We start from the raw sequence: 27,120 nt of genomic DNA, 5'->3' as shown, positions 1-27,120 counted from the left end.
GACCCTGTCCTCGCAGCCCCCCACCATGCACTGAGAAACTTACTTCTTCCCCCCTCCCCACCAGTGTTGCGTCTGGTTTCCCCAGACGGGGATCTGAAGGCAAGGGTGTGTCAGCCATCGGGCCGAAGATTGCAGCAGGATATCAAGGTATCTGCTAAGTACGTACAAATCTATTAATTTACTTTATTTGCATACGGTGAATGCGCCCGTCGCTGAGCGGGGTGCCCCGCCACCGCCGGAAGGATTGGACCAGGCCCTGCCAGCATCGAGGTCCGTGGCGGGTCTCATCCGGGGCCATCTTCAGGGCATTCCCCCCACCCCCACCCCTGGCCATGGATCCCGACATCGAAGGCTCCTTAAAATCCAGCCCAGTATTCCAAATGTAGTCTCATCAAAACCCTGTACAATTGTAGCAAGACTTCCTTATTCCTGTACTACAATTTCCTTGCAATAAAGGCCAACATACCATTTGCCTTCCCAACTGCTTGTTGTACCTGCAGGTTAATTTTCTGCATTCCTTGAAGTTGCACACCTTTTAAAAAATATTCTGCTTTGCTATTCTTACAACCAAAGTGCATAACTTCACACTTCCTTACATTACACTCATCTGCCATCTTGTTACCCACTCATTCAACCTGTCTATTATCTCTTTGCGGCCACTTTGTGTCCTACCCACAGCTTATCTTTCCACAGACCTTTGTATCGTCAACAAACTTAGATAACAAACTCTGTCTCTTCATCCAAGTCATCGATATAGATTGCAAATAGCTGAGGCCCCAGCACTGATCCTTTCTGCACTCCACTATTTACTGGCTGCCAACTTGAAAATGCCCCGTTTGTGCCCACTCATTGCATCCTGTCTGTTCACCAATCAGCTATCCATGCTAATATATTACCCCCAACACCATGAGCCCTTATCTTGCCAATTAACCTTTTGTGTGACACCTTATCGAATGCTTTTTGAAAATCCAGGTATACATCATCTACTTGGTTCCCCTTTATCTACCCTACTAGTTACATCCTCAAAAAAAAATTGTCAAACAGGATTTCCCTGAGTAAAACCATATTGACTTGTCCTGATCATACTGTGCTTTTCTAAGTGCATTGTTAAGACTTCAATAATAATAGATTCCAGCATTTTCCCCAAAGACTGATGTCAGGCTAACTGACCTGTAGTTCCTGGTTTTCTCTCTCCCTCCTTTCTTGAAAAGAGCCGTAACATTTGCCAACTTCCAATCTGCTGGGACCACTACCGAATCAAAGGAATTTCGGAAAATCATAGCTTGCGCATCCACTATATCTGCAGCTATCTCTTTTAGAACCCTAGGATGTAGGCCATCAAGTCCTGGAAATTTGTCAGATTTTAGTCCCTCAAGTTTCTCCAATACTTTTTCTCTGCTGATATGAATTTCCTTAATTCCCTCACTCTTTATAGTCTCTAGGTTACGGTCTATTTCTGGTATGGAACTTGTGTCTTCTACTGTGAAGAGAGACACAAAATATTTGTTCAATGGCTCTGCCATTTCCTCATTCCCCATGACAATTTCTCCTGTCTCTGCTTCCAAGGAACCACATTTACTTTAGCTACTCTCTCCCTTTTGATATACCTATAAAAGTTCTTACAATCTATTTTTGTGTTTCTGGCGAGTTTACTTTCATATTCTATTTTTACTTTTGTCATCAACTTTTTGGTGGCCCGCTGCTGGTTTCAAAAACGCTCCATATCCTCAGACTTGCTACTTTTTTTTGCAACATTGTAAGCCTTTTCTTTTAATCTAATAATATCTTCAACTTCCTGAGTGAGCCACGGATGGGTCTTTCTGGCTGAGTTTCTGTTTTTTGAAGGAATGTATTTTTGTAGAACATTTTGAATTGTTTCTTTAAAAGGTTTCCCACTGTTCATTTACTGCCATAACTTTTAGTCTATTTACCCAATTCACCTTAGCCAGTTCTCCCCTTATGTCTACGTAATTGGCTTTAAGTTTAAGATTCTTGTTTGTGATTGGAGCATGTCACTTTCAAACTTAACATGGAATTCAATGGTATTATGAGAACACCATGGAAAAGTTACAGCATGTACAGAGGCCATTCAGCCCATTGTGTCTGCACAGCTGAAAAACTAGCTGCCCATTCTAATCCCACTTTCCAGCACCTGGTCCGTAGCCTTGCAGGTTACAGCGCTTCAGGTGCAGGTCCAGATACCTTTTAAATAAGTTGATGGTTTCAGCCTCCACCACCGATCTGGGCAGCTAATTCCAGACACCCACCACCCTCTGGGCAAAGAAGTTTTTCCTCATGTCCCCTCTAATTCTTATACCAATCACAAATCTGTGCCCCCAGTAATTAAACTCTCCTCTAGGGAAAACAGGTCATTCCTGTCTACTCTATCTAGGCCCATCATAATTTTATACACCTCAATTAAATCACCCCTCAGCCTCCTCTGTTCTAAGGAAACCAACCCTAGCCTATCCAATCTTTCCTCATAGCTGCAATTTTCCAGCCTAGGCAACATTCTTGTTAATTTCCTCTGTACTCTCTCCAGAGCAATTATGTCCTTCCTGTAATGTGACCAGAACTGTATGCAATACTCCAGCTGTGGCCTAACTAATGCTTTATACAGTTCCAGTATTACACCCCTGCTTTTGTATTCTATACCCAGGCCTATAAAGGAAAGCATTCCACGTGGACATGCACTCCAAAGGTCTCTCACTTCCTCTACCCCTCTCAATATCCTCCTGTTTATTGTGTATTCCCTCGCTTTGTTTGCCCCTCCCCAAATGAATTACCTCACACTTCTCCGGATTGAATTCTATTTGCCACTTTTACGCCCACTCAATTGATATTCTGGACTCTACAGCTATCCTCTTCACTATCAACTACACAGCCAATTTTTGTGTCATCTGCAAATTTCCCAGTCATGCCTCCCACATTTAAGTCCAAATCATTCATATATACCACAAACAGCAAGGGACCCAATACTGAGCCCTGTGGAACCCCACTGGAAACCACTTTCCATTCACAAAAACATCGCAAAAAACGTCGACCATTACCCTTTGTTTCCTGTCACTGAGCCAACTCTGGAACCAATTTGCCACATTTCTCTGCATCCCATGGGCTTTTACTTTTCTGACCAGTCTGCCATGTGGGACAAGTGCCTTACTAAATCCTTGATTAATCCATGCCTTTTTAAGTGACAGATTATCCTGTCTCTCAGAATTGATTCTAATAATTTGCCCACCACTGAGGTCAGACTGACAGGCCTATAATTATTTCGCCTATCCATCACACCCTTTTTAAACAATGCTACAACGTTCGCAGACCTCCACTCCTCTGGTACCTCGCCTGTATCTAACGAGGATTTGAAGATGATCCTCAGAGCATCGACTATTTCCTCCCTGGCTTCCTTTAACAGCCTGGGATACAATCCATCGGCCCTGGTGATTTATCCACTTTCATGGATGTCAGTCCATCTAGTACTTCCTCTCTATGCTTATCGTATCTAACATTTCACACTTCTCTTTAATTACAATGTCTGCATCATCCCTCTCCTTTGTGAAGACAGAGACAAAATACTCATTAAGAACCCTGCCCACATCTTCTGCATCCACACACAAGTTACCTTGTACATCTGACAGGCCCTACCCTTTCCTGAGTTATCCACTTGCTCTTAATATACTGATAAAACATCTTTGGATTTTACTTGATTTTACCTGCCAATATTTTTCATGTCCTCTCTTTGCTTTCCTAATTTCCTTTTTAACTTCACCCCTGCACTTTCTAGGTTTTCTAAAGTATTAAGCATTTTGTGACTGTCATAAGCTTTCTTTTACTGCTTTATCTTACCCTGTATGCTTCTCGATAACCAGAGGGCCCTCAATTTGGCCGTACCACCCTTTATCTTTGTGGGGATATGTCCACACTGTGCTCTTAGAATCTCGCTTTTGACTGCCTCCCACTTTCGCTAGATCACCTCTCAGCTTTGTAAAATTTGCCTTCCAATTTAGAACTTTTACTCCTGTTCTATCTTTGCTCCTTTCCATAATAATGCTAAATCTAACTATTAGCTCCAAAATGGTTACCCACTGCCGTAAAAGATGGCGACCCGCATGCATGGCTTTCACTCCACGGAGCCACCTTGATCTTAAACGCGGCGGCTAATTAACATGGCTGGGGCGGACTGCCCCCCCCTCCCCCCGATGATGTGGGAAGGGCAGGCAAGCTGTCGCTGGCAACAGCGTCCACGCCACTGTGCAGGTGCCATTTTTAAAGGGCTTGGAGCCATCAATGACAGTTTGAATTTTTGAAGACACATTGCATTTAAAAGCAGTACAAATCATTAAATAAATGTTTTCAACCCCTCTTACATAGCCTTACATTGTATTTCTTGCCCACTCAACTCCCAAAACACTTAGCTTGACTACATGACCTCCCCTGCCCCCAAGTTCATTAACTCTAACGCTCAACCCCTTCTCACCATCTCCCCCACCAATCTAAAGAATTTGACCCCACTCCCCCACTGAGAAAATTACCTCCACCTGCTCCCCGCAGTTGTCACGCCTCGTTTCCCCGATGGGGATCCGAAGGCGCGTCAGTGCTGGCTGCCAGGATGAAGATCGTGGCAACAAGTCAGGAGGTGACAGGAACTTCATTAATGCAGGTAAGTTAATTTACTTAAATATTTAAATTGAGGTCCTGTCACCGAGCAGTGGGGTGGGGGGGGGGTTGCCGCCACGAAGCCTCGCTGCTGTCAAAATTGGGACAGGCCCTGCTGGCATAGAGGTCGGTGGCAAGTCTCATCCAGGGCATGCCCCCCAGATCCCGACGTCGAGGCCCCTATAAAATTCAGCCCATTGTATTTGCACTCAAATTTGCCTGCATATTTGTTCTTCTACCTCACTCTCACTATTTGGGGGTCTACAGTACACTCCTGGTAGTGTGGCTGCCCCTTTTGTATTTGAGCTCAATCCACATGGCCTCAATTGATGATTCATTTGGTATATCATCCCTCCTCACAGCTGTTATTGATTCTTTAACCAATAATGCTACACCCCTACACCAGGGCGTTGCCCTGGGAGTTCTCAACATAGACTCTGGACCCCATGAAGTCTCATGGCATCAGGACTAACATGGACAAGGAAATCTCCTGCTGATTCCCACCTACCACACCTCGCCCCTACCCCACCCCCCTCAGCTGAAGAATCAGTACTCCTCCACATTGAACACCATTTGAAGGAAGCATGGAGGGTGGTAAGGGTGCAGAATGTACTCTGGGTGGGGGACTTCAATGTCCACTGGTAGCACCACTACGACAACGTCCCGTCCTCACATTGAGGAAACCCTCCATCGTGTTGTGTGGCACTACCACCTTGCTAAATGGGATAGATTTCGAAAAAATCGAGCAATGCAAAACTGGGCATCCATGAGGCACTGTGGGCCATCAGCAGCAGAACTGTACTCAAGCACAATCTGTAACTTCATGGCCCAGCATATCCCCCACACTACCATTACCATCAAGCAGGGGATCAACCCTGGCTCAATGAAGAGTGCAGGAGGGCATGACAGGAGCAGCACCAGGCATACCTCTAGATAAGGTGTCAACCTGGTGAGGCTACAATCCAGGACTGCTTGCGTGCCAAACAGCGTAAGCAGCATGCGATAGACAGAGCTAAGCAATCCCATAACCAACGGATCAGATCGAAGCTCTGCAGTCCTGCCACATCCAGTTGTGAATGGTGATGGACAATTAAACTACTAACTGGAGGTGGTGGCTCCACAAATATCCCCATCCTCAATGATGGGGGAATCCAGCACATCAGTGAAAAAAATAAGGCTGAAGCATTTGCAACAATCTTCAGCCAGAAGTGCCGAGTGGATGATCCATCTCGGCCTCCTCCTAAGGTGCCCAACATTACAGAGGCCTGGCTCCAGCCAATTCGATTCATTCTGCGTGACAGCAAGTAACGACTGAAGGCACTGGATACTGCAAAGGCTATGGGCCTTGACAACATTCCGGCAATAGTACTGAAGACCTGTGCTCCAGAACTAGTTGTGCCCGTAGCCAAGCTGTTCCAGGACAGCTAAAAAAAACTAGTATCTACCGGCAATGTGGAAAATTGCCCAGGTATATCCTGGACACAAAAAGCAGGACAAATCCAACCTGGCCAATTACCGCCTCATCAGTCTACTCTCTATCATCAGGAAAGTGTCGTTGACAGTGCTTTCAAGTGGCACTTGCTTAGCAATATCCTGCTCAGTGATGCTCAGTTTGGGTCCCGCCACAGCCACTCAGCTCCTGACCTTATTACAGACTTGGTTCCAACATGGACAAAAGAGCTGAACTCCAGAGGTGAGGTGAGAGTGACTGCCCTTAACATCAAGGCAGCATTTGACTGAGCATGGCATCAAAGGTGCCCTAGCAAAACTGGAGTCAATGGAAATCAGGGGAAAACACTCTGCTGGTTGGAGTCGTACCCAGCGCAAGGGAGGATGGGTGTGGTTGTTGGAGGTCAATCATCTGAGCTCAGGACATCACTACAGGAGTTCCTCAGGGTAGTATCATCGGCCCAACCCTCTTCAGCTGCTTCATCAATGATTTTCCTTCCATCACAAAGTCAAAAGTGGGGATATTCGCTGATGACTGCACAATGTTCAACACCATTCGCAACTCCTCAGATACTGAAACAGTCCGTGTAGAAATGCAGCAAGACCTGGACAATATCCAGGCTTGGGCTGATAAGTGGCAAGTAAGATTCGTGCCACACAAATGCCAGGCAATGACCATCTCCAACAAGAATCAATCTAACCATCCCCTCTTGACATTCAATGGCATTACAATCGCTGAATCCCCCACTATCAACATCCTGGGAGTTACCATTGACCAAAAACTGAACTGGAGTAGTCATATAAATACCACAGCTACAAGAGCAGCTTAGAGGCTAGGAGTCCTGCGGCGAGTACCTCACCTCCTGACTCCCCAATGTCTGTCCAACATCTACAAGGCACAAGTCAGCAGTGTGATTAAATACTCTCCACTTGCCTGGATGGATGCAGCTCCAACAATACTCAAGAACCTCAACACCATCCAGGACAAAGCAGCTCGCTTGATTGGCACCCCATCCACAAACATTCACTCCCTCCACCACCGACACACAATGGCAGCAGTGTGTACCATCTACAAGATGCACTGCAGCAACATACCAAGGCTCCTTCGACAGCACCTTCCAAACCCGCGCCCTCTACCACAAGGGCTGCAGATACATGGGAACACCACCTGCAAGCCACACACCATCTTGACTTGGAACTATATCGCTGTTCCTTCACTGTCGCTGGGTCAAAATCCTGGAACGTCCATCCTCACAGCACTGTGGGTTTACCTACATCCCAGGGACTGCAATGGTTCAAGAACAAACGACCTAGTAGTAGGCCACTCGGCCCTTCAAGCCTGCTCCGCCATTCAATAAGCTCATGGCTGAACTGATCACTCCATATTTTCACCTATCTCCGATAACCTTTCACCCTCTTGCTTATCAAGAATCTATCTACCTCTGCCTTAAAAATATTCAAAGATTCTGCTTCCACTGCCTTCTGAGGAAGAGAATTCCAAAAACTCAACTCTCAAAGAAAATATTTCTTCTCATCTCTGTCTTAAATGGGTGACCCCTTATTTTTAAACAATGATCCCTAGTTCTGGATTCTCCCACAGGGGGAACATCCTTTCCACATCCACCCTGTCAAAGCCCCCTCAAAATCTTATATGTTTCATATCAAGTCGCCTCTTATGCTTCTAAGTTCCAGCGGATACAAGCCTAGATGTCCAATCTTTCCTCATAAGACAGCCCGCCCATTCCAGGTATTAGTCTAGTAAACCTTCTCTGTACTGCCCCAACACGTTTACATCCTTCCTTAAATAAGGAGACCAGTACTATACACAGTACTCCAGAAGTGGTCTCACCACTGTTCTGTATATTTGAAGCATAACCTCCCTACTTTTGTATTCAATTCCTTTCACGATAAATGATAACATTCTATTAGCTTTCCTAATTACATGCTGTACCTGCATACTAACCTTTTGCAATCCATGCACTAGGACACCCAGATCCTTCTGCATCTCAGAGCTCTGCAATCGCTCACCATTTAGATAATATGCTTTTTTATTCTTCCTGCCACAGTGGACAATTTCATACTTTCCTACATTATACTCCATTTTCCAGATCTTTGCCCACTCACTTAACCTATCTATATCCCTTTGTAGCCCCCTTATATCCTCTTCACAAGTTACTTTCCTACCTATCTTTGCATTAAAGGAAATCCCAAAGTTTTCTTTAGGCATATCAATAGTAAAAGGGTGGTAAAGGGAGGAGTGAGGCTAATTAGAGACCAGAAAGGGGATTTATGCATGGAAGCAGAGGCCATAGCTGAGATATTACATGAATACTTTGCATCTGTCTTTACCAAGGAAGATGATGCAACCCAGGCAATGTTGAAAGAAGAGTTAAGTCAGACACTAGAGGGGTTTAAAATTGATAAACAGTATGTATTAGATAGGCTGTCTGTATGTAAAGTGGATAAAACACCAGGGCCGGATGAGATCCATCCAAGGATACTGAGGGAAGTGAGGGTAGAAATCGCAGAGGCACTGGCCATAATTTTTAAGTCTTCCTTAGACTCGGGTGGTGCCCGAGGACTGGAGAATTGCAAACATTACACCCTTGTTCAAAAAAGGGCATAAAGATAAGCCCAGCAACTACAGGCCAGTCAGTTTAACTTCGGTGGTGGGAAAATTTCTAGAAAAGATAATTTGGGACAAAAATCAATAGTCACATGGACAAATACGAGTTAATTAAGGAAAGCCGGTATGGCTTTCTTAAGGGAAAATCATGTTTAACTAACTTGCTGCAGTTTTTTTGAGGAGGTAACAGAGAGGGTTGATGAGGGCAATGCTGCTGATGTGGTGCACATGGATTTTCAAAAGGCATTTGATGCAGTGCTACACAACAGACTTGTGAGCCAACTTGTAGCTCATGGAATAAAATGGATGGTAGCAACATGGATACGAAATTGGCTGAGTGAAGAAAAACAAAGAGTAGTGGTTAATGGATGTTTTTCAGGCTGGAGGAAGCTTTGTAGTGGAGTTCCCCAGGATCAGTGTTGGGACCCTTGCTTTTCCGGATATATATTAATGACCTAGACCTTGATGTACAGGGCATAATTTCAAAGTTTGCAGATGATACGAAACTTGGAAGCATTGTGAACTGTGAGGAGGATAGTGTAGAACTTCAAAAGGACATAGACAAGTTGCTGGAGTGGGCAGACAGCTGGCATATGAAGTTCAAAGCAGAGAAATGTGAGGTGATTCATTTTGGCAGGAAGAACATGAGTGACAATATAAAATAAAGAGAACAATGCTAAAGTGGGTGCAGGAGCAGAGGGACCTAGGTATATATGTGCATAATTCATTGAAGGAGGCAAGACAGGTTGAGAGGGCAGTTAAGAAGACATACAGTAGCCTGGGCTTTATTAATAGGGGCATAGAGTACAACAGCAAGGAAGTTATGTTGAACTTGTATAGGACGCTAATTTGATCTCAGCTGGAGTATTGCATCCAATTCTAGGCACTGCACTTGAGGAAAAACGCGAGGGCATTGGAGAGAGTGCAGAAGAGAATCACAAGAATGGTTCCACGGATGAGGAATTTCAGTTCTGAAGACAGATTGGAGAAGTTAGAGCACTGTTTTCCTTGGAGAAGAGAAGGCTGAGAGGTGATTTGACAGAGGTATTCAAAATCATGAGGGGTCTGGACAGAGTAGATCGAGACACACTGTTCCCACTCCTGAAAGGATCGAGAATGAGACGGCACAGATTTGAAGTATTTGGTAAGAGAAGCAAAAGTGACATGAGGAAAAACTTTTTCACACAGCGTGTGGTTAAGGTCTGGAATGTGCTGCCCGAGAACGTGGTGGAGGTGGGTTTAATTGAAGCATTCAAAAAGACAGTTATATGAAAAGGAAGAATGTGCAGGGTTAGGGGGAGAAGGCAGGGGAGTGAAACTGAGGGAGTTGCTCTTTCAGAGAGCCGGTGCGGACATGGGCCAAACGGTCTCCTTCTGCATGATAACAATTCTGTGTCATCAGCAAATTTAGCAACCATACCTTCGGTCCCTTCATCTAAGTCATTTATATCAATTGTAAAAAAATTGAGGCCCCAGCACAGATCCCTGTGGCACACCACTCGTTACATTTTGCCAACCAGAAAATGACCCATTTATGCCTACTCTGTTTCCTGTTAGCTAGCCAATCTTCTATCCATGCCAATATGTTAGCCCCTACACCATGAGCTTTTATTTTTTGCAATAACCTTTGAAGCGGTACCTTATCAAATGCCTTCCGGAAATCTAAGCACAATACATCCACCGGTTCCCCTTTATCCGCAGCACATGCAACTAAGAAGGCAGCTCACCGCCAACTTCTCAAGGACAATTAGGGATAGGCAATAAATGCTGGCCTAGCATGAAGGAATAAAAAGAAATGTTCGATGCATTCAGATACAGAACCTTTAAATTTCAATTTTTGCTTCTGTTCCCTTCAATGACCTTATTTGCTGATGTACAATTTCTGTTAAACTCTGTCCTTTCCTATCCCATTCTGCTTGTCTTTACCCACAATGCTATACTGTTCTGATACCTTGGCCTTTCTCTTTGGATCTCTAAATCTCACCTCTCCCAAACGCTCCCCCCACTCAACAGTTCACAACCTCCAGTCAATTCTGCTGGCTCACTTGAGTTTGTACGCACTGTCCCTTCCTGTCACACCCTGATTATCCTTGTTGCTATCTTGCTCGCATGCCTTCTCCTCTCTCTTTAAATTATCACATCTTCCCTCACTTGATTCCTCGCCCCCACTATTCAGCTTTAAGCCCTCTCTGCTGCCCTAGTTATACGACTTGCCAGAACACTGGTCTCAACACGGTACAGGGGTAGACCATCCCAACAGCACTGCTCCCACTTTCCCCAGTACTGGTGCCAATGCCCCATGACTCGAAACCCAATGCTCCCACACCAATCTTTGAGCCACGCATTAACTGTCTAATCTTATTTACCCTACACCTGCTCGTGGCTCAGGTAATAACCCAGAGATTACCTTTGAGGTGCTGCTTTTTAATTTAGTCCCTAGCCGCTCATACTCCTAATGCAGAACCTCTTTCCAAGTCATTGGTACACATGAACTCGAGTGGGGGGAGGGTTTGGGAGAGGTGAGATTTAGAGATCCAAAGAGAAAGGCCAAGGCATCAGAACAGTATAGCATTGTGGACCACGACAACTGGACCCTCCTCTTCCCACTACAACTTCCTCTCCAGCCCCGAGCAGATGTCCCAAACCCTGGCACAGGGTAGGCAACACAGCTTTATGGACTCTCGCTCTTGCCTGCAGAAAACGGTGTCTATCCCCGACTACCGCTACATTCGTATTTACTCCCCCCGCTTGAATGGCTTCCTGGTGGTGCCATGGTCAGTTTGCTCATCCACCCTGCATCCCTCACTCTTATCCACACAAGCTGACAGAACCTGAAACGCGTTGGACAATTGCAAGGGCTGAGCTGCCTCCACTTCTGCCTTCTCGATTCCCTTACCTGCCTCACTCGCAGGCACACCCTCCTGTCCCTGACCACTGACCAAATCAGACAGCCCTATCCTATGGGGTGTGTGCCTCCTGGAACAAAGTGCCCAGGTAATTTTCCCCCTCCCTGATGCATCGCAGTGTCTGTCGCTCGGCCTCCAGCTCACTGACTGAGCTGAAGCTCCTCGAGCTGCAGACATGTTTGCTGTGGATCACAACGGCGTCCACCAGCTCCCACATTCTATTAAACTTTACTAGTATTAAGTAAAACCTTACAATCAGTAAAATTACCCACGTTTTGAGAGATAAGCGATAAAAAAACTCACCAACCACTCAACTACCTGTTTTCCTGTGATGTCACACTGATTGTTTTCCTCAGATCGAGGCCAGTCCGCTCTGATGGCCTCAACTGGACAGCTGTTTTGAAGTGCCTGCTGGTCCCGCTCGCCCTCTTCCTCTGCTTCCCGCTGCCGTTCTTCTGAAGTGCCTGCTGGTTCTGCTCACACTCTCTCTCTCTCTCTCTGCTTCTCACCACCGCTCTCTCGCTCTCTAAAGCTCACCGTCGTTCTTTAGACAGCGTGTACAACAGTTCTGAATAAACACTTGCCAAAACCACTACTATTAAATGAATTCAACTGAAGGATACATGCATAAGTGTCCTTGCAATACAAGTGGTCAGTCATACAAGAGGATAATGTTATTCAGGACCATGTCATTAATATCAATGTGCTTACTTAAACCTCTGAGCATATCACCGAATTAACAGAGTTTTATCCGGATACACCAATATCCTACAATTATTCAACCATTTATATCTCAATACTGCACATAGCCACCACAATTTATGTGCAACTGCCTTTTGACTTGCGCAAAACTGCATTTGTGAACCTCCCTTCTCGACATCGTGCGATTCTGTATACTGCAGAACCAAGAACATCTAGCAATGCAACCAATTCATGATCAGGATTTCCTGTATATTATTTTGTTCCCCCATCAACCCCTCCAACCTACCACCATGATTCTCAGTAAATTTTCTAATAGTGAAAATGTAGTGTGAAGACAATGAAACTATTACTGAAAATATTGTCAGTACAGGTATGTAATCTAATAAGTTTGTCCCAAATACTCATGACAATGTGTGAGTGGCATCGTATAACATTCTCAAAACATTAAATGAACACTTTACTTGGAGAAGTAAACACAATCTCTACTCTCTGTTGTATTCATTTCCTTTCCAACTGTAATTCACGTTAATCCTGTAAAATACAGGGATGCTGAAAATATCTTCTGAATTAAAAGTTCATGTTCTGTACCTGTACAAAGGATAGTTAGCAATCCATATTATCATAAAGGCAAAGCAAAGAGGCTTTATGAACGTATTATTTTCCACTCTGCTACAGAAATGTTTCAGGAGCATAATTTAAAAATTCATGGAAATAGAGATATTCTAAAATTAACAGGCCCTAATTTTAAAATAACTATTATTCCTAGGACTCAACCCTAGTTTAGCTCCTCTTATTTTTAAGCTGGTAACCTTTGTTAATCACTTTTGAAAAATGGGTAAATCCATTCTAAAATAAGCTGGAGGCAGGAAAATTAACAATTTGACAGTTACCTGTTCCTGCACATCTTCAAAATCTGATGTTAATAATTCAATAAAGACAGGCACAGCACCAGCCTTGATGACCTCACGGGTCTGTAATGAGCTTCCTGATGCAATATTTGTCAGCACCCACGCTGCTTCAAACTGCATTGAACAGAAAAATAGAAACATTACAGTTACAGACTATTCACACTGGTATCAATATTTACCAGTCAAGTTCAAAGTGACAAAAACTTGTGAAAATGGGGAATCATTTTGAGGTTGGAACTTTAAAAGATGTGATAAAAATGGAAATTTGGTGGACCTTTATGTACACAGCACAATGACACAAAAATGCAGAGTTCTTTCTTTTAAAGCTCAACACGGAACCATGGCAAAAAACAGGGCCATCATCAAGCAGCGTTTCCCATTCACTAGTGAGATCTTAGAAACCACAAAGCAAAAAAAGTACAAGTAAGGGTAAAATGTGTGGGGTTTTATAAAGTATTTAATATTTTTCTACTTAAAGTAATTGTTAAAGTACAAGTTTAAATTAATTTTTGCTGACATCAAGCCTGTGATATAACATGTAGACTGAGTTTTTTTGTGTTTTGGAAAATACTTAAGTGTGACGTAGATCTTGACAGTTCACTGGCAAGATATTTGTTAGTTCTCACTTGTGGAATAAGTGCAACACTCCAGATTGGACATGGTTATTTTATACACTTGCATAAAGGGAAGGTGGCCAAAGACAAATCACACTGTACCCTATTTGTGAATAACTAAATAAAATTGTTAGGGTAGTTTAGTAAATATACACACTGTAAACACAAGCATTTAGGGAGGGTGGCAGCATAGTGGTAATGATACTGGACTAGTAATCCAGAGGCCTGGACACATTAAAAAGCAGAACCACAAAAGGTAATAATCTCTGGATTAGTCCCTGAGCAAATTGGCATAGGGTAAATAAGATCAGAGAGTTGAATGTATGGACCAAAGATTGGCGTGGGAGAAATAGGTTTCGATTCATGGGACACTGGCACCAGTACTGGGAAAAGAGGAAGTTGTACCATTGGGACAACCTTCACCTGAACCGTGCTGGGACCAGCATCCTGGCAGAGAGGGCTTTAAACTAAATAGTCGGAGGGCGAATTCAGGTGAGGGGAATTTTAGCAAGTTAACAAGAAAGGACAAGGTAATAGTGCAGGGCAGTGATACGGGTAATGATAACCAGAATGCGACAGGAAGGGACAGAGCATACAAACATAACAATGCATCAGCAAATAAGGTCAGAGTAGGCAAAAATGATAAAAAGACAGAATTAAAGGATCTTTATCTGAATGCATGTAGCATTCGTAACAAGACAGATGAACTGATAGCACAAATAGAAATAAAATGGGTATATGATAGCCATTACAGAGATGTGGTTGCAAGGTGACCAAGGCTGGGAACTAAACATTCCAAGGTGTTTGACATTTCGGAAGGATAGGAAGAAAGGAAAAGAAGGTGGGGGTAGCTCTGTTAATAAAGAATGAGAGCTGTACAGTAGTGAGACATGATGTTGGCTTGGAAGATCAAGATGTAGAATATGTTTGGGTGGAGATAAGAAATAGCAAAGGAAAAAAAGTCACTGGTGGGAGTTGTTTACAGACCCCTAACAGTAGCTACACTGTAGGGCAGAATATAAATAAAAAAATAATGGGGGCTTGTAGGACATTACTGCAATAATCGTGGGCAATTTTAATTTTTATAGAGACTGGACTAATCAAATTGACAAAGGTAGCCAAGAGGATGAGTTCAGAGTGGATTAGGGACAGATTCTTACAATACCTGGGGGCAGGCTATTTTAGACCTGGTAATGTGTTGTGAGACAGGATTAATGAATGACCTCAGAGTAAAGGAAAGAGTAATCATACTAGGCTGAATTTCACATTCAGTTTGAGGGTGAGAAACTTGGGCCTGAAACTAGTGTCTTAAACTTACATAAAGGCAATTACAAGGGTATGAAGACAGAGTGGGCTAAAATGGATTGGGAAAATAAGATTAAAAGGAGGGACAGTAGCAAAGCTGTGGCAGATATTTAAGGAGATATTTCATAACTTTCAAATATATATTCCATTGAGACAGACTGAGAAGATGCTACATCTGTGGCTAACTAAGGAAGTTAAGGATAGTATCAAATTGAAAGAAAAGATGTATAATGCTGCAAAGATTAGTGGTAGGCCAGAAGATTGGGGAAATTTTAGAAACCAGTGGAGGATGACTGAAAAAAAGGTGAAATTAGAGTACGAGAGTAAACTAGCAAGAAATATATAAAAAGGAAGACAGTAGCTAAAGTAAGCATTGGTCCCTTAGAGGATATGATTGGGGAATTAATCTTGGGAAAGAAGGAAATGGCAGAGACTTTGAACAATTATTTTCTATCTATCTTAACAGTAGAAGACAGTAAAAGCATCCCAAGAATAGTAGAAAATCAAGAGGCAAAAGGGAGGGAGGAAATTAAAGCAATTACTATCACAAGAGAAAAAGTGTTAGGAAAACAAGTGGGACTAAAGGCTGACAAGTCCCCTGGACCGGATGGCCTGCATCCTAGGGTCTTAAAAGAAGTGGCTGCAGAGATAGTAGATGCATTGGTTGTAATCTTCCAAAATTTCCTAGATTCTGGAAAGGTCCCAGCGAATTGGAAAACCACAAATGTAACACCTCTATTGAAAGGCAGGAGACAGAAAGCAGGAAACTATAGGCCATTTAATCCAACATGTGTCATTGGGAAAATGCTAGAATCTACTAAGGAAGTAGTAGCAGGACATTTAGAAAATCATAATACAATCAGGCAAAGTAAACATGGTTTTGTGAAAGGGAAATCATGTTTGACAAATTTATTAAAGTTCTTTGAGGATGTAACAGGCAGGGTGGATAAAGGGGAACCAGTAGATGTAGTGTATTTGCATTTTCAAAAGGTGTTCAATAAGGTGCACCATAAAAGGTTTCTACACAAGATAAGAACTCATGGTGTTGGGGTGATATATTAGCACGGATAGAGGATTGTCTAGCTAACAGGAAACAGAGAGTCAGGATAAATGGGGCATTTTCAGGTTGGCGAACTGTAACTAGTGGAGTACCACAGGGATCAGTGCCGGGGCCTCAACTATTTATGATCTATATTAATGACTTGGATGCAGGGACCGAGTGTATTGTAGCTAAATTTGATGATACAAAGATAGGTCGAAAAGTAGATTGTCTGGATGATACAATGAGTCTGGAAAGAGATATAGATAGGTGAGTGGGCAAAAATCTGGCAGATGGAGAATAATGTGGGGAAATGTGAGGTTGCCCACTTTGGCGGGAATAGAAAAGCAGATGATTTACATGGCGAAAGACTGCAGAATGCTGCAGTACAGAGGGATCTGAGGCACAGTGTGCCAGCTGCACTATCGCCTAAGCAACAGCAGGAGGTCACCTGGTATAATGTTGCCACTTAACTGTGAAAAAAAAATTCTGAACCAGTTGAGAGACTCTCCAGCGAGGCGTGCTACTGAAGAGCTGTCTATTTTCCCTCAGCAAAAATTCAACAAGGAGCTACAGGCCAAGTTAATTGCTTGAGGGGAAAAAAAAGCCCTTTCTTTGAAGAGACCATTTGCATTGTTGAAGTAAAGTTGCGACTGAGACACTGTCAATCTTAAAATTCAAGTTGACTATTGCTGTGCTCATCGTTGAAAAAACTGTTTGATGCCTGCCACAGCCGAAGTGTTTTGAATGCCCAAGAACAGAGTATTTCATCAAATCCATGTGGAGACTTCGAGGAGCATTTAATTATTTTCAGATTAGAATACCTCATCCATCAGGAACGTAACCCACAAAGACAGATTTATTTATTTATTCTTAAGAAACCGCTAATTTTTAAAATCATTTTTTAAAAAAAAAAACGGTTAACCATGATTTTTGAATATACGTATGTGAATGGAGGAATTAGGTTAAAACAAAAAGTTATAAGGTCTTTAGACATAGGCTTATCTTAATAGTGTTTAAGATTTAGTTTTAATAAATAGTTAATTTGTTGTTGTCTAAAGACACCCGACTTGGTCCGTTTTATTCCGGGGGTTACGAGTGAGTTTAATTTGGCTGTTTTCCGGTTGGGTGGGAAAACTTTAATAACATGCTGCGACTGAAAAAGCAGCTTATAAGAGCTACTAAAAGAGATTATGAAAGGAAACTTGCAAGGGACATCAAAATCAATAAGAAATTTTATAGTCACATAAAGGGAAAACGGGTGGTCAAGAGCAATGTAGGCCCACTAAAAGCTGAAAATGGAGATATGGTCATTGATAATGGGGAAATGGTAGACATGTTGAACAATTACTTTGCCTCAATATTTACAGTTGAAAAGGAGGATAACTTGCCGGAAGTCCCAAAAAATTAACGTAAGTAAATCATCAGTAACAAGGAAATTAATGGAACTAAAGAGTGAGAAATCCCCAGGACCTGACGGTTTCCATCAGAGGGTGTTAAAGGAAGTAGGGCAGCACATGATAGATGCCCCAACTATAGTCTTTCAGAGTTCCCTAGATTCAGAAGTGGTCCCTTTGGATTGGAAAGTTGCACATGTCACTCCACTTCTTTAAGAAGGGTGAAAGGGGGAACCAAGCAAATTACAGACCAGTTGTATAGGACTTTGGTTCGGCCACATTTGGAATACTGCGTACAGTTCTGGTCGCCACATTATCAAAAGGATGTGGATGCTTTGGAGAGGGTGCAGAGGAGGTTCACCAGGATGTTGCCTGGTATGGAGGGCGCTAGCTATGAAGAGAGGTTGAGTAGATTAGGATTATTTTCATTAGAAAGACGGAGGTTGAGGGGGGACCTGATTGAGGTGTACAAAATCATGAGAGGTATAGACAGGGTGGACAGCAAGAGGCTTTTTCCCAGAGTGGGGGTTTCAATTACTAGAGGACACGAGTTCAAAGTGAAAGGGGAAATGTTTAGGAGGGATATGCGTGGAAAGTTCTTTACGCAGAGGGTGGTGGGCACCTGGAACGCGTTGCCAGCGGAGGTGGTAGACGCGGGCACGATGGAGTCTTTTAAGATGTATCTAGACAGATACATGAATGGGCAGGAAGAAAAGAGATACAGAACCTTAGAAAATAGGCGACATGTTTAGAGAGAGGATCTGGATCGGCGCAGGCTTGGAGGGCCGAAGGGCCTGTTCCTGTGCTGTAATTATCTTTGTTCTTTGTTCAGTTAGCCTGACATCTGTGATGGGCAAGCTGCTGGAGTCTATAATCAAGGATAGGGTGACAGAACACCTAGAAAAAATTTCAGTTAATCAGGGACAGCCAACATGGAGTCATGACGGGAAGATCATGCCTGACAAATCTCATTGAATTTTTTGAAGAAGTGACTAAGATAGTGGACAGGGGAATGTCTATGGATGTTATTTATATGGTCTTCCAGAAGGCATTTGATAAAGTCCCACAGAAGAGACTGTTAACTAAGGTAGAAGCCCATGGAGTTGAGGGCAAATTATTGACATGGTTAGGAAGTTGGTTGAGTGGTAGGTGACAGAGTGGGGATAATGGGTAAGTACTCCGATTGGCAGGATGTGACTAGTGGTGTCCCGCAGGCATCTGTGTTGGGGCCTCAATTATTCATTAACGACTTGGATGATGGCATAGTAAGTCATATATCCAAATTTGCTGATGATACAAAGTTAGGCGGCATTGTAGACAATCTAGATGATAGCATAAAATTGCAAAGAGATATTGACAGACTAGGCGATGGACAAAACTGTGGCAGATGGATTTCAATGCAGGCAAGTGTGAGATTATCCATTTTGGACCAAAAAAGGATACAGCAGGGTACTTTCTAAATGGGAAGAGGTTAAGTACAGTGGATGTCCAAAGAGACTTGGGGGTTCAGGTGCATAGATCTTTAAAATGCCACAAGCAAGTGCAGAAATAATCAAAAAAGCTAATGGAATGCTAGCCTTTATATCTGGAGGATTGGAGTATAAAGACACAGTGGTTATGCTGCAGCTGTACAAAACCCTAGTTAGACCCCACTTGGAGTACTGTGAGCAGTTCTGGGCACCACACCTTAGGAAGGATATACTGGCCTTGGAGGGAGTGCAACGTAGGTTTACAAGAATGATACCTGGACTACAGGGGTTAAGTTACGAGGAGAGGTTACACAAAATAGGCCTGTTTTCGCTAGAATTTAGACGGTTAAGGGGTGATCTGATTGAATTCTTCAAGATAGTAACAGGAAAAGACAGGCTAGATAAATATAAACTATTGCCACTGGTTGAAGATTCTAAAACTAGGGGGCATAATCTAAAAATTAGGACCAGACCTTTCAGGAGAGATGTTAGAAAGCACTTCTTCACGCAAAGGGTGGTAGAGGTTTGGAACTCTCTCCCACAAACAGCAGCTGACGCTAGAACTGTTGTTAATTTTAAATCTGAGATAGATTTTTGTTAAGCAAAGATATTAAGGTCTATGGGCCAAAGGCAGGTATATGGAGTTAGGCCGCAGATCAGCCATGATCTCATTGAATGGTGGGACAGGCTTGAGGGGCTGAATGGCTTACTCCTGTTCCTATCTTCCTATGTTCTTCCTGTGAATTGACAGTGCATTGCACCCGCCACGGTCATAACATATTTAAATTGGGCGTCTCGCCCGGGATCAGAATCGGATTAATTGGGGAGCTCCTGTTTGAAATCGTAGTAATTGCTCGTCTCTGGGATAACATATAAATTGGGGTCTTGCGTCTGGCATCATATTAATAGCTCTTGGATCTGGGATCATATTAATTGGAAACGTGACTGTCAGAATCCCAATCTAACGCCAATTACAAAAAAGGAACCAGGTTTCTTGTGTAATAAGGTACAGTCTATACCATCAGAATGGCATTAGCAGTTGCAGCAGAGTTTCTGGGAAAGGAGAATGTGTCCCTCAGCAACTTGATAACTTTAACTAAGAATAACCTAAAAGAATTGGCAGCAAAATTGGGGTTAGAATTGAAATCAGGTGCCAAAAAAGCAATGATAATTGACGTAATAGCTCAACATCTAAAATTAGAAAAGGCAGGGAAATGGAATTGAGGGAATTGTTCTTTCAGACAGCCAGTGCGGACACGATGGGCTGAATGGCCTCCTTCTGCACTGTCACGATTCTGAGATTCTGTGAAGAGGAAAATGATAGTAAGTCAGAGAGTAATGCAGTGGAATTGGCTAAGATTCAGTTAGAAATAAAAAAAACTGGAACTTGAAAAAGAAAAAGTAATAGCAATAAAAAAAACTGGAACTTGAAAAAGAAAAAGTAATAGCAATAAAAAAAACTTGAACTTCAGAGAGAAAGTGAAAGAGAAGAGAGGGAATTTAGGTTAAAAGAGATGAAAGGGGTAGCCTTGAATCCAGGGAAAATTCAGGTCTGGAAGAATCTGAATTCAGCCCAGGAACCAGCGAAAAAATGTTTATATTTATACTAGCTCTTCCTAAGTTTGAGGAAAGGGACATAGAGGCATTTTTCGTATCTTTTGAAAAAAATAGCCAAACAGATGAAATGGCCGAAGGAAAGCTGGACACTGCTTATGCAAAGCAGGCTGATAGGCAGAGCTCATGAAGTTTATGTCATGCTTCCTGAAGAGGCTTCTGCAGATGATGAGATGGCAAAAAAGGCTATTCTTGCTGCATATGAGTCAGTCCCTGAAGCTTACTGTCAGAAGTTTCGGAATTTAGGGAGACTGGTTGGGCAGACGTACGTAGAATTTGAGAGGGTGAAGCAAATTAATTTTGACCATTGGATACGGGCATTAAAGATGGAAACCACATATTAGAACCTTTGAGAGTTGATTCTCTTGGAACAGTTTAAAAATTCCATTCCTTCAGTAGTAAGGATTCATGTAGATAACCTGAAAGGTTTGAAAGGTAGGCAAGCAGCTGAAATTGCTAATGATTTTGAGCTTGTGAATAAGCCAAAACCTTTTGTCCATCACCCATATAAACCCAAGGATAGAAAGTGGGAGAGTGAAAGGAAGGCAAGTAGCCAGGGACAAGAAGGAACAGCTGGGAATGCCCCAGGATCACCTCCTCAGGCCAGAAAGGAAGGTGCTGAGGGTAGAAGTGAGGTTCGCAAGCCAAAGTGTTATCACTGCCACAAAACGGGTCATCTTCGTTCAGAATGCTGGAAATTGCGAGTAAACCCATAGAACTTGTTTGAGTATGCAAAGCTAATGCAGAGGAAAAGACTCTGACTGAAAGTACAGCAGACCAGGCTATAGCTTTAACAACAGCTGTAAAACCAGATACAAAAACTAAAGTGGTTAATAAGATACCCGAAAGGAATAACGAATTTTTGTCAAAGGGGAAACTCCATATCCTTTAAGTGAGGAAGGAAAACCTTTTATACTCAGGGGTACAGGTGCAACCCAAATCCTCTTGCTGGGGAAAGATATAATGTTTCCACCAGAGAGCACCTTGAACACTAAAGTTTCAGTTAATGGAATTAGCAGGGAGTATATACCCATACCTTTATATAAAGTATGCCTACAGAGTGACTTAATATCTGGGATGGTAACTGTAGTAGTTGTCCACAATTTGCCAGTAGAGGGAATTGATCTACTCCTAGGAAATGATATAGCTGGATCAAAAGTATCAGTTTCTCCTATAATTACAGCGGAAGCAAGTGAAATTAGGGAAATGGAGCAATTATAGGAACAACTTCCAGGAATATTTCCTGCATGTGTAGTCAACTGAGCAATGGCTAAACAGGATCCAGTGTCAGAGGTAAAAGTGGCACCACAAACAGGCAGGCAAGTATCTTCAACCTTATTTGGGGATTTAGATAATCCAAATGAGATGTTTAACAGATCTTCTATCTTTGCAGCACAGCATGCTGATCCAGAGGTGTACCGAATAGCACAGACAGCTCTGACAGAAACTGAGGCGAAAGGAATTAAAGGCAGCTATTAAATGGCAAATGGGGTTTTGAAGAGGAAGTGGAGACCGCCTCATAGACCTGCGAATGAAAACTGGACAGTTGCTAACAGATTGCGGTACCACCTAAATATCGCCAGGTTAGCACAGACATTCCTTTTTCAGGACATAGGGGAATTCGGAAGACCAAATCATGAATAAGTCAACATTATTACTGGCCATGCCGTACAAAGGATGTAAAGCAGTTTTGTGTGGCTCAGGAACACCTTAAAGCATCCCAAGTCAATATGCAAAAATGGGCAGACAAGAATGCAAAAACCCATAATTTTCAACCAGGGAATGAAGTATTGGTATTGTTACCATTACAGGGAGAACCATTAAAAGCACGGTTCAGTGGCCCATATAGTGATCAAAAGAGTGGGTAAGGTAATTACTTGATTGACACCCCTGACCGCCGGAAGAAATACCAGTTGTGTCACATTAATAGGTTAAAGCAATATTATTGCAGGGAGGAGGATCAGCCAGTACAGGTATGTCAGGTAACAGGGACTGTTGAGAAGGAAAAGGATAGTGAGGATGAGGCAGAAGGAGGCATAAACAATGCTCAGATTGAACCGCTATCAGATTAGCGAATACAGACTGGCTAGGAAAATTAGACAAAGTGCTTTTGCACTTAGAGGCAAAACAGCGTGAAGACCTAACCAGGCTTTTCAGAACATTTAAAAGGGTCTGTAGGGGTCAGCCGGGATGTACAACCTTAGCTACACATGTGGATATAGGGGGAACCATTCCGTTAAAGCAACATCCTTACCACTTAAGTCTGGACAAATAGGCCCAAGTAAAAGCAGAGATCCAATACATTCCGGAAAACAATTTGATCGAACCCAGTCAAAGTTGCTGGAGTTCACCAATAGTTCTAGTACCTAAATCTGACGAGTCAACCCGATTTTGTACAGGCTACAAAAAAGTCAATGAGGTGTTCAATGCAGTAATGAAGGCAGACTCCTACCCAATTCCGAGTTTAGAAGACTGTATCGACAGAGTGGGCAGTGCTAGGTTTCATACCAAGATCGACTTGTTAAAGGGATACTGGCAAGTTCCTTTGACTTCTTGGGCCAAAGAGATATCAGCTTTTGTAACACCTGACTGTCCTTATCAGGGCCAGGTGATGCCATTCAGGTTTAAAAAAAATGCCCCAGCCACTTTTCAAAGATTAATGAATCAGGTGGTAGCCAGTATTTTCAACTGTGTAGTGTATCTCGATGATGTACTAATATATAAGAAGAGTCTGCCTTTATAGCCACTCCAGGCGCTGCTTCACAAACCACTGACTACCTCCAGGCGCTTACCCATTGTCTCTCAAGACAAGGAGGCCAAAGAAGACGACTAATATACAGTAACACTTGGCAAGAACACTTAAACCAGATAGAAATTCTGTTTAAAAAAAGTTACAAGCAGGGGACTTAGTGATAAATCTGGAAAAAAGTGAATCTGGAAAGGCAAGTGTAACTTACCTTGGACTCAGTGGGGCAAGGACAGGTATTGCCAAAAACGGCAAAGATACAAGCCTTAGTAGAGTTCCCGATCCCTAAACCTAAACGGGAAATAATGAGATTTTTAGGGATGTGCAGTTTTTACAGGAAATTTGTATGGAATTTTAGTACTGTGGCTGCTCCATTAACCCATTTGCTACAAAAAAACAAAGTACTATGGTCAGATGAATACCAGGCAGTTTTTGAAAAGCTAAAGGCAATCTTAACTAATGAACCAGTGTTGGCTGCTCCAAATTTTGATAAACCCTTTAAAATAGCGATTGATGCTGGAGACCTGGGGGTTGGTACAGTCCTATTGCAGAATGAGGACTCGGGCATAAGTAAGTCAGTAGGGTACTTTTCAAGAAAACTAAATTGCCATCAAAAAAGGTATTCCACTGTGGAAAAAGAAACATTAGGACTTTTGCTGGCTCTCAAACATTGAGGTATATGTTTGCCAAGAGTATAAAGAAAAACTAATATACACTGACTATAACCCATTAAAGTTAGTGGAAAATTTTTAAAAATGAAATGCTAGAATATTTAGATGGAGTTTGTTGTTACAGCCTTATCATTTGAAAACTGAATATATTTCGGGGAAAAACAATGTTATCGCTGATGCTTTGTCACAAATTTAACCATGTTAACTTGTATGAATGGCAACAGTACAAAGAAAATGCTGTAAATTATCAGTAGAGTGAATGGGCAGGAATGTGAGGAAATGTTAGTGTTTTCTTTTCCCAGTTTCTTTTTTTTTGCATTGTAATGGAACGCATTTTAAGAATGGCGTTTCATTTCGCCAAGGGTGGAGGTATCATGGAACCGTACTTATTTTCTCCTCAGATGAACAGTGTGTCTTTAAGACAGGGAGAGAAGCTTTTGGATTTCAGAGGCATAGTGTGCCACTGCGCTAAGCAACAGCAGGAGAAAGAGATCACATGGTATAATGTTGCCACTTAACTGTGTAAAAAACCAGTCTGAACCAGTTTTGAGACTCTCCAGCGAGGCGTGCTGCTGAAGAGCTGTCTACTTTTTCAAAGCAAAAATTCTACAAGGAGCTACAGGCCAAGTTAATTGCCGGAGGAAAAAAAAAGCCCTTTCTTTAAAGAGACCGTTTACATTGCTGAAGTAAATTTTCGACTGAGATACTGTCGGTTTTAAAATTCAAGTTGACATATTGCTGTGCTCATCGTTGAAAGAACTGTTTCATGCCTGCCGCAGCCGAAGTGCTTTGAATACCTATCAAGAACAGAGTATTTCATCAAATTCACATGGAGACTTCGAGGAGCATTTGATTATTTTCACATTAGAATACCTCATCAATCAGGAACTTAACTCAAAGACTTATTTATTTATTCTTAAACAGCTCATTCTTGAAACATCATTTTCTTTTAAAAAGAAACTGGTTAACACTGATTTTTGAGAGAGAGAGAGAGAATGGGGGAAGTTAGGTTAAAATAAGTTATAAGGTCTTTAGACATAGGTTTATCTTAATAGTGTTTGAGACTTAGCTTTAATAAATAGTTAATTTGTTGTTGTCTAAAGATTTGGTCTGTTTTATTCCAGGGGTTACGAGAGCGTTTAATTTGGCAGTTTTCCAGTTGGGTGGGAAAATTTTAATATGCTGTGACCTGTGAAGTGATGGGACTGAATTGACAGTGCATTGTTCCCGCCTCAGTCGTAACAAAACATATAAGATTCTGAGGGGGCTTGAAAGGGTAGTTGCTGAGAGGATGTTTTCCTTCATGGGGAAAATCTAGAACTAGGGGGCACAGTTTAAAAATAAGGATTCTCCCAATTACGGTGGAGATGAGGAGGAATTTTGTTTCTCGGTGCCATTAATCTTTGGAATTCTCTTCCCTAGAGAGCAGTGGAGGCTGGGTCATTGAATATATTCATGGCTGAGTTAGGCAGATTTTTGATCTACATGGGACCAAGGGGTATGGGAGGTAGGCAGGAAAGTGGAGTTAAGGCCACAATTAGATCAGCCATGATCTTATTGAATGGCAGAGCAGGCCTGAAGGGCTGAATGGCCTACTTCTATTTCTTATGAGCTGATGCACTCCAGCGACATGAGTTCAATTCCCACCACAGTAGCTGGGGAAATTTAAATTCAGTTAATTAATAAATCTGGAATAAAATGCTAGTCTCATTAATAAAACTACAAGATTGTCGTAAAAGCCCATCTGGTTCACCAATGACTTTCAAAGGAGGAAATCTGTCATCCTTCCCCACTCTGGTCTACATATGACTCCAGATCCACAGCAATGTGGCTGATTCTCAACTGCCCTTTGAAATGGCATAGCAAACCAGCCACTCAGCTCCATCAAACCACTACAGAATGGCACTGTGGGTGCAATTACACCACATGGCCTGCAGTGGTTCAAGGCAGCAGCTCACTGCCATTTTCTCAAGGGCAATTAAGGACAGGGCAATAAATGCTGGCTTTGCCAGCGATGCTCACATCCCAAGAGTGCTTCTTCAAGTTTGCTTTTATTCAAATAGTGAAATGCTGTGTCGTAAACAGCAGTGTTTCAGGAAGTAAAATGTATGTTCCATTTAAGAATTCACAGTAACATGGAGAATTTTCATAGAACAATTTAGTCTGGATTAATTTACATACAACTATGCTAGTATTCTATGCAAACAACTGGCAAAGCCACAAAGTAAATTAGGGTTGGGCAATAAATACTGGCCTTGCCAGTGATGCCCATATCCCATGAATTAATAAAAAAGTCAAGAAAGATCTGAGGGACTTAACAAAGGCCTACAATTCAACCAGTCACTTTGTTTAATACGTGCATGGTTATTACACTGACCATCACAGTTCAATGAATTGGTTACACAGATGAAATTATATTTGGTAACATAGAACAATGGATGTTTAGCATCACTGGTACAACTGCACAGTGGCTTCTGAAGGCACTGATGAAGAATTAAGTTTGCATTTTCTCACCGCAATTAGTTGATTATAGAGATATGATTTTCATGGGGAAATATAAAAGTAGCATGTTGTATGCTCATATTGTAGTTACAATTTTACAAATTGTGAAAAATATTGAACAGTAGCTCGAGATAGCTGGACAAATAAGAGCTACTGGATAATTTTTTTCAAGTCTGTTGCACATAAATGGGCCATGAGCGCAGCACAAAAATATACAACATAGTTGGGAAGGAAAATGAATTGTAGGAATGATCATGGTTACAGTGTGGGGAGGCAGTGGCATCTGGATCAGTAACCCAGAGACACAGGGTATTGCTCTGGGGACATGGGTCCGAATCCTACCACAACAGAAGGTGGAATTTGAATTCAATTAATAAAAAAAAATCTGGAATTAAAAGCTAGTTGAATGATGGCCATGAAGCCATTGTCGATTGTTGTAAAAACCCATAACGTCCTTTAGGAAAGGAAATCTGATGTCCTTACCTGGTCTGGCCTACATGTGACTCCAGACCAACAGCA

General features: G+C 42.3%; 1 protein-coding gene across 1 annotated transcript in view; it reads right to left on the bottom strand.

Moving 5' to 3' along the window:
- LOC137374542 (importin subunit alpha-5) overlaps positions 1-27,120 on the bottom strand; it is an 80,437-nt gene that overhangs the window by 10,589 nt on the left and 42,728 nt on the right. The window contains exon 6 of the mRNA XM_068040800.1: positions 13,227-13,358. Within this exon, the coding sequence (XP_067896901.1) occupies positions 13,227-13,358 (132 nt within the window). The remainder of the gene's footprint in view (positions 1-13,226; positions 13,359-27,120) is intronic.

This window comes from Heterodontus francisci, chromosome 10, assembly GCF_036365525.1.
Source record: "Heterodontus francisci isolate sHetFra1 chromosome 10, sHetFra1.hap1, whole genome shotgun sequence".
NCBI lineage: Eukaryota > Metazoa > Chordata > Chondrichthyes > Heterodontiformes > Heterodontidae > Heterodontus > Heterodontus francisci.
Note: the sequence above shows the minus strand (reverse complement) of the source record. Positions and strands in the feature narration are given on the sequence as shown.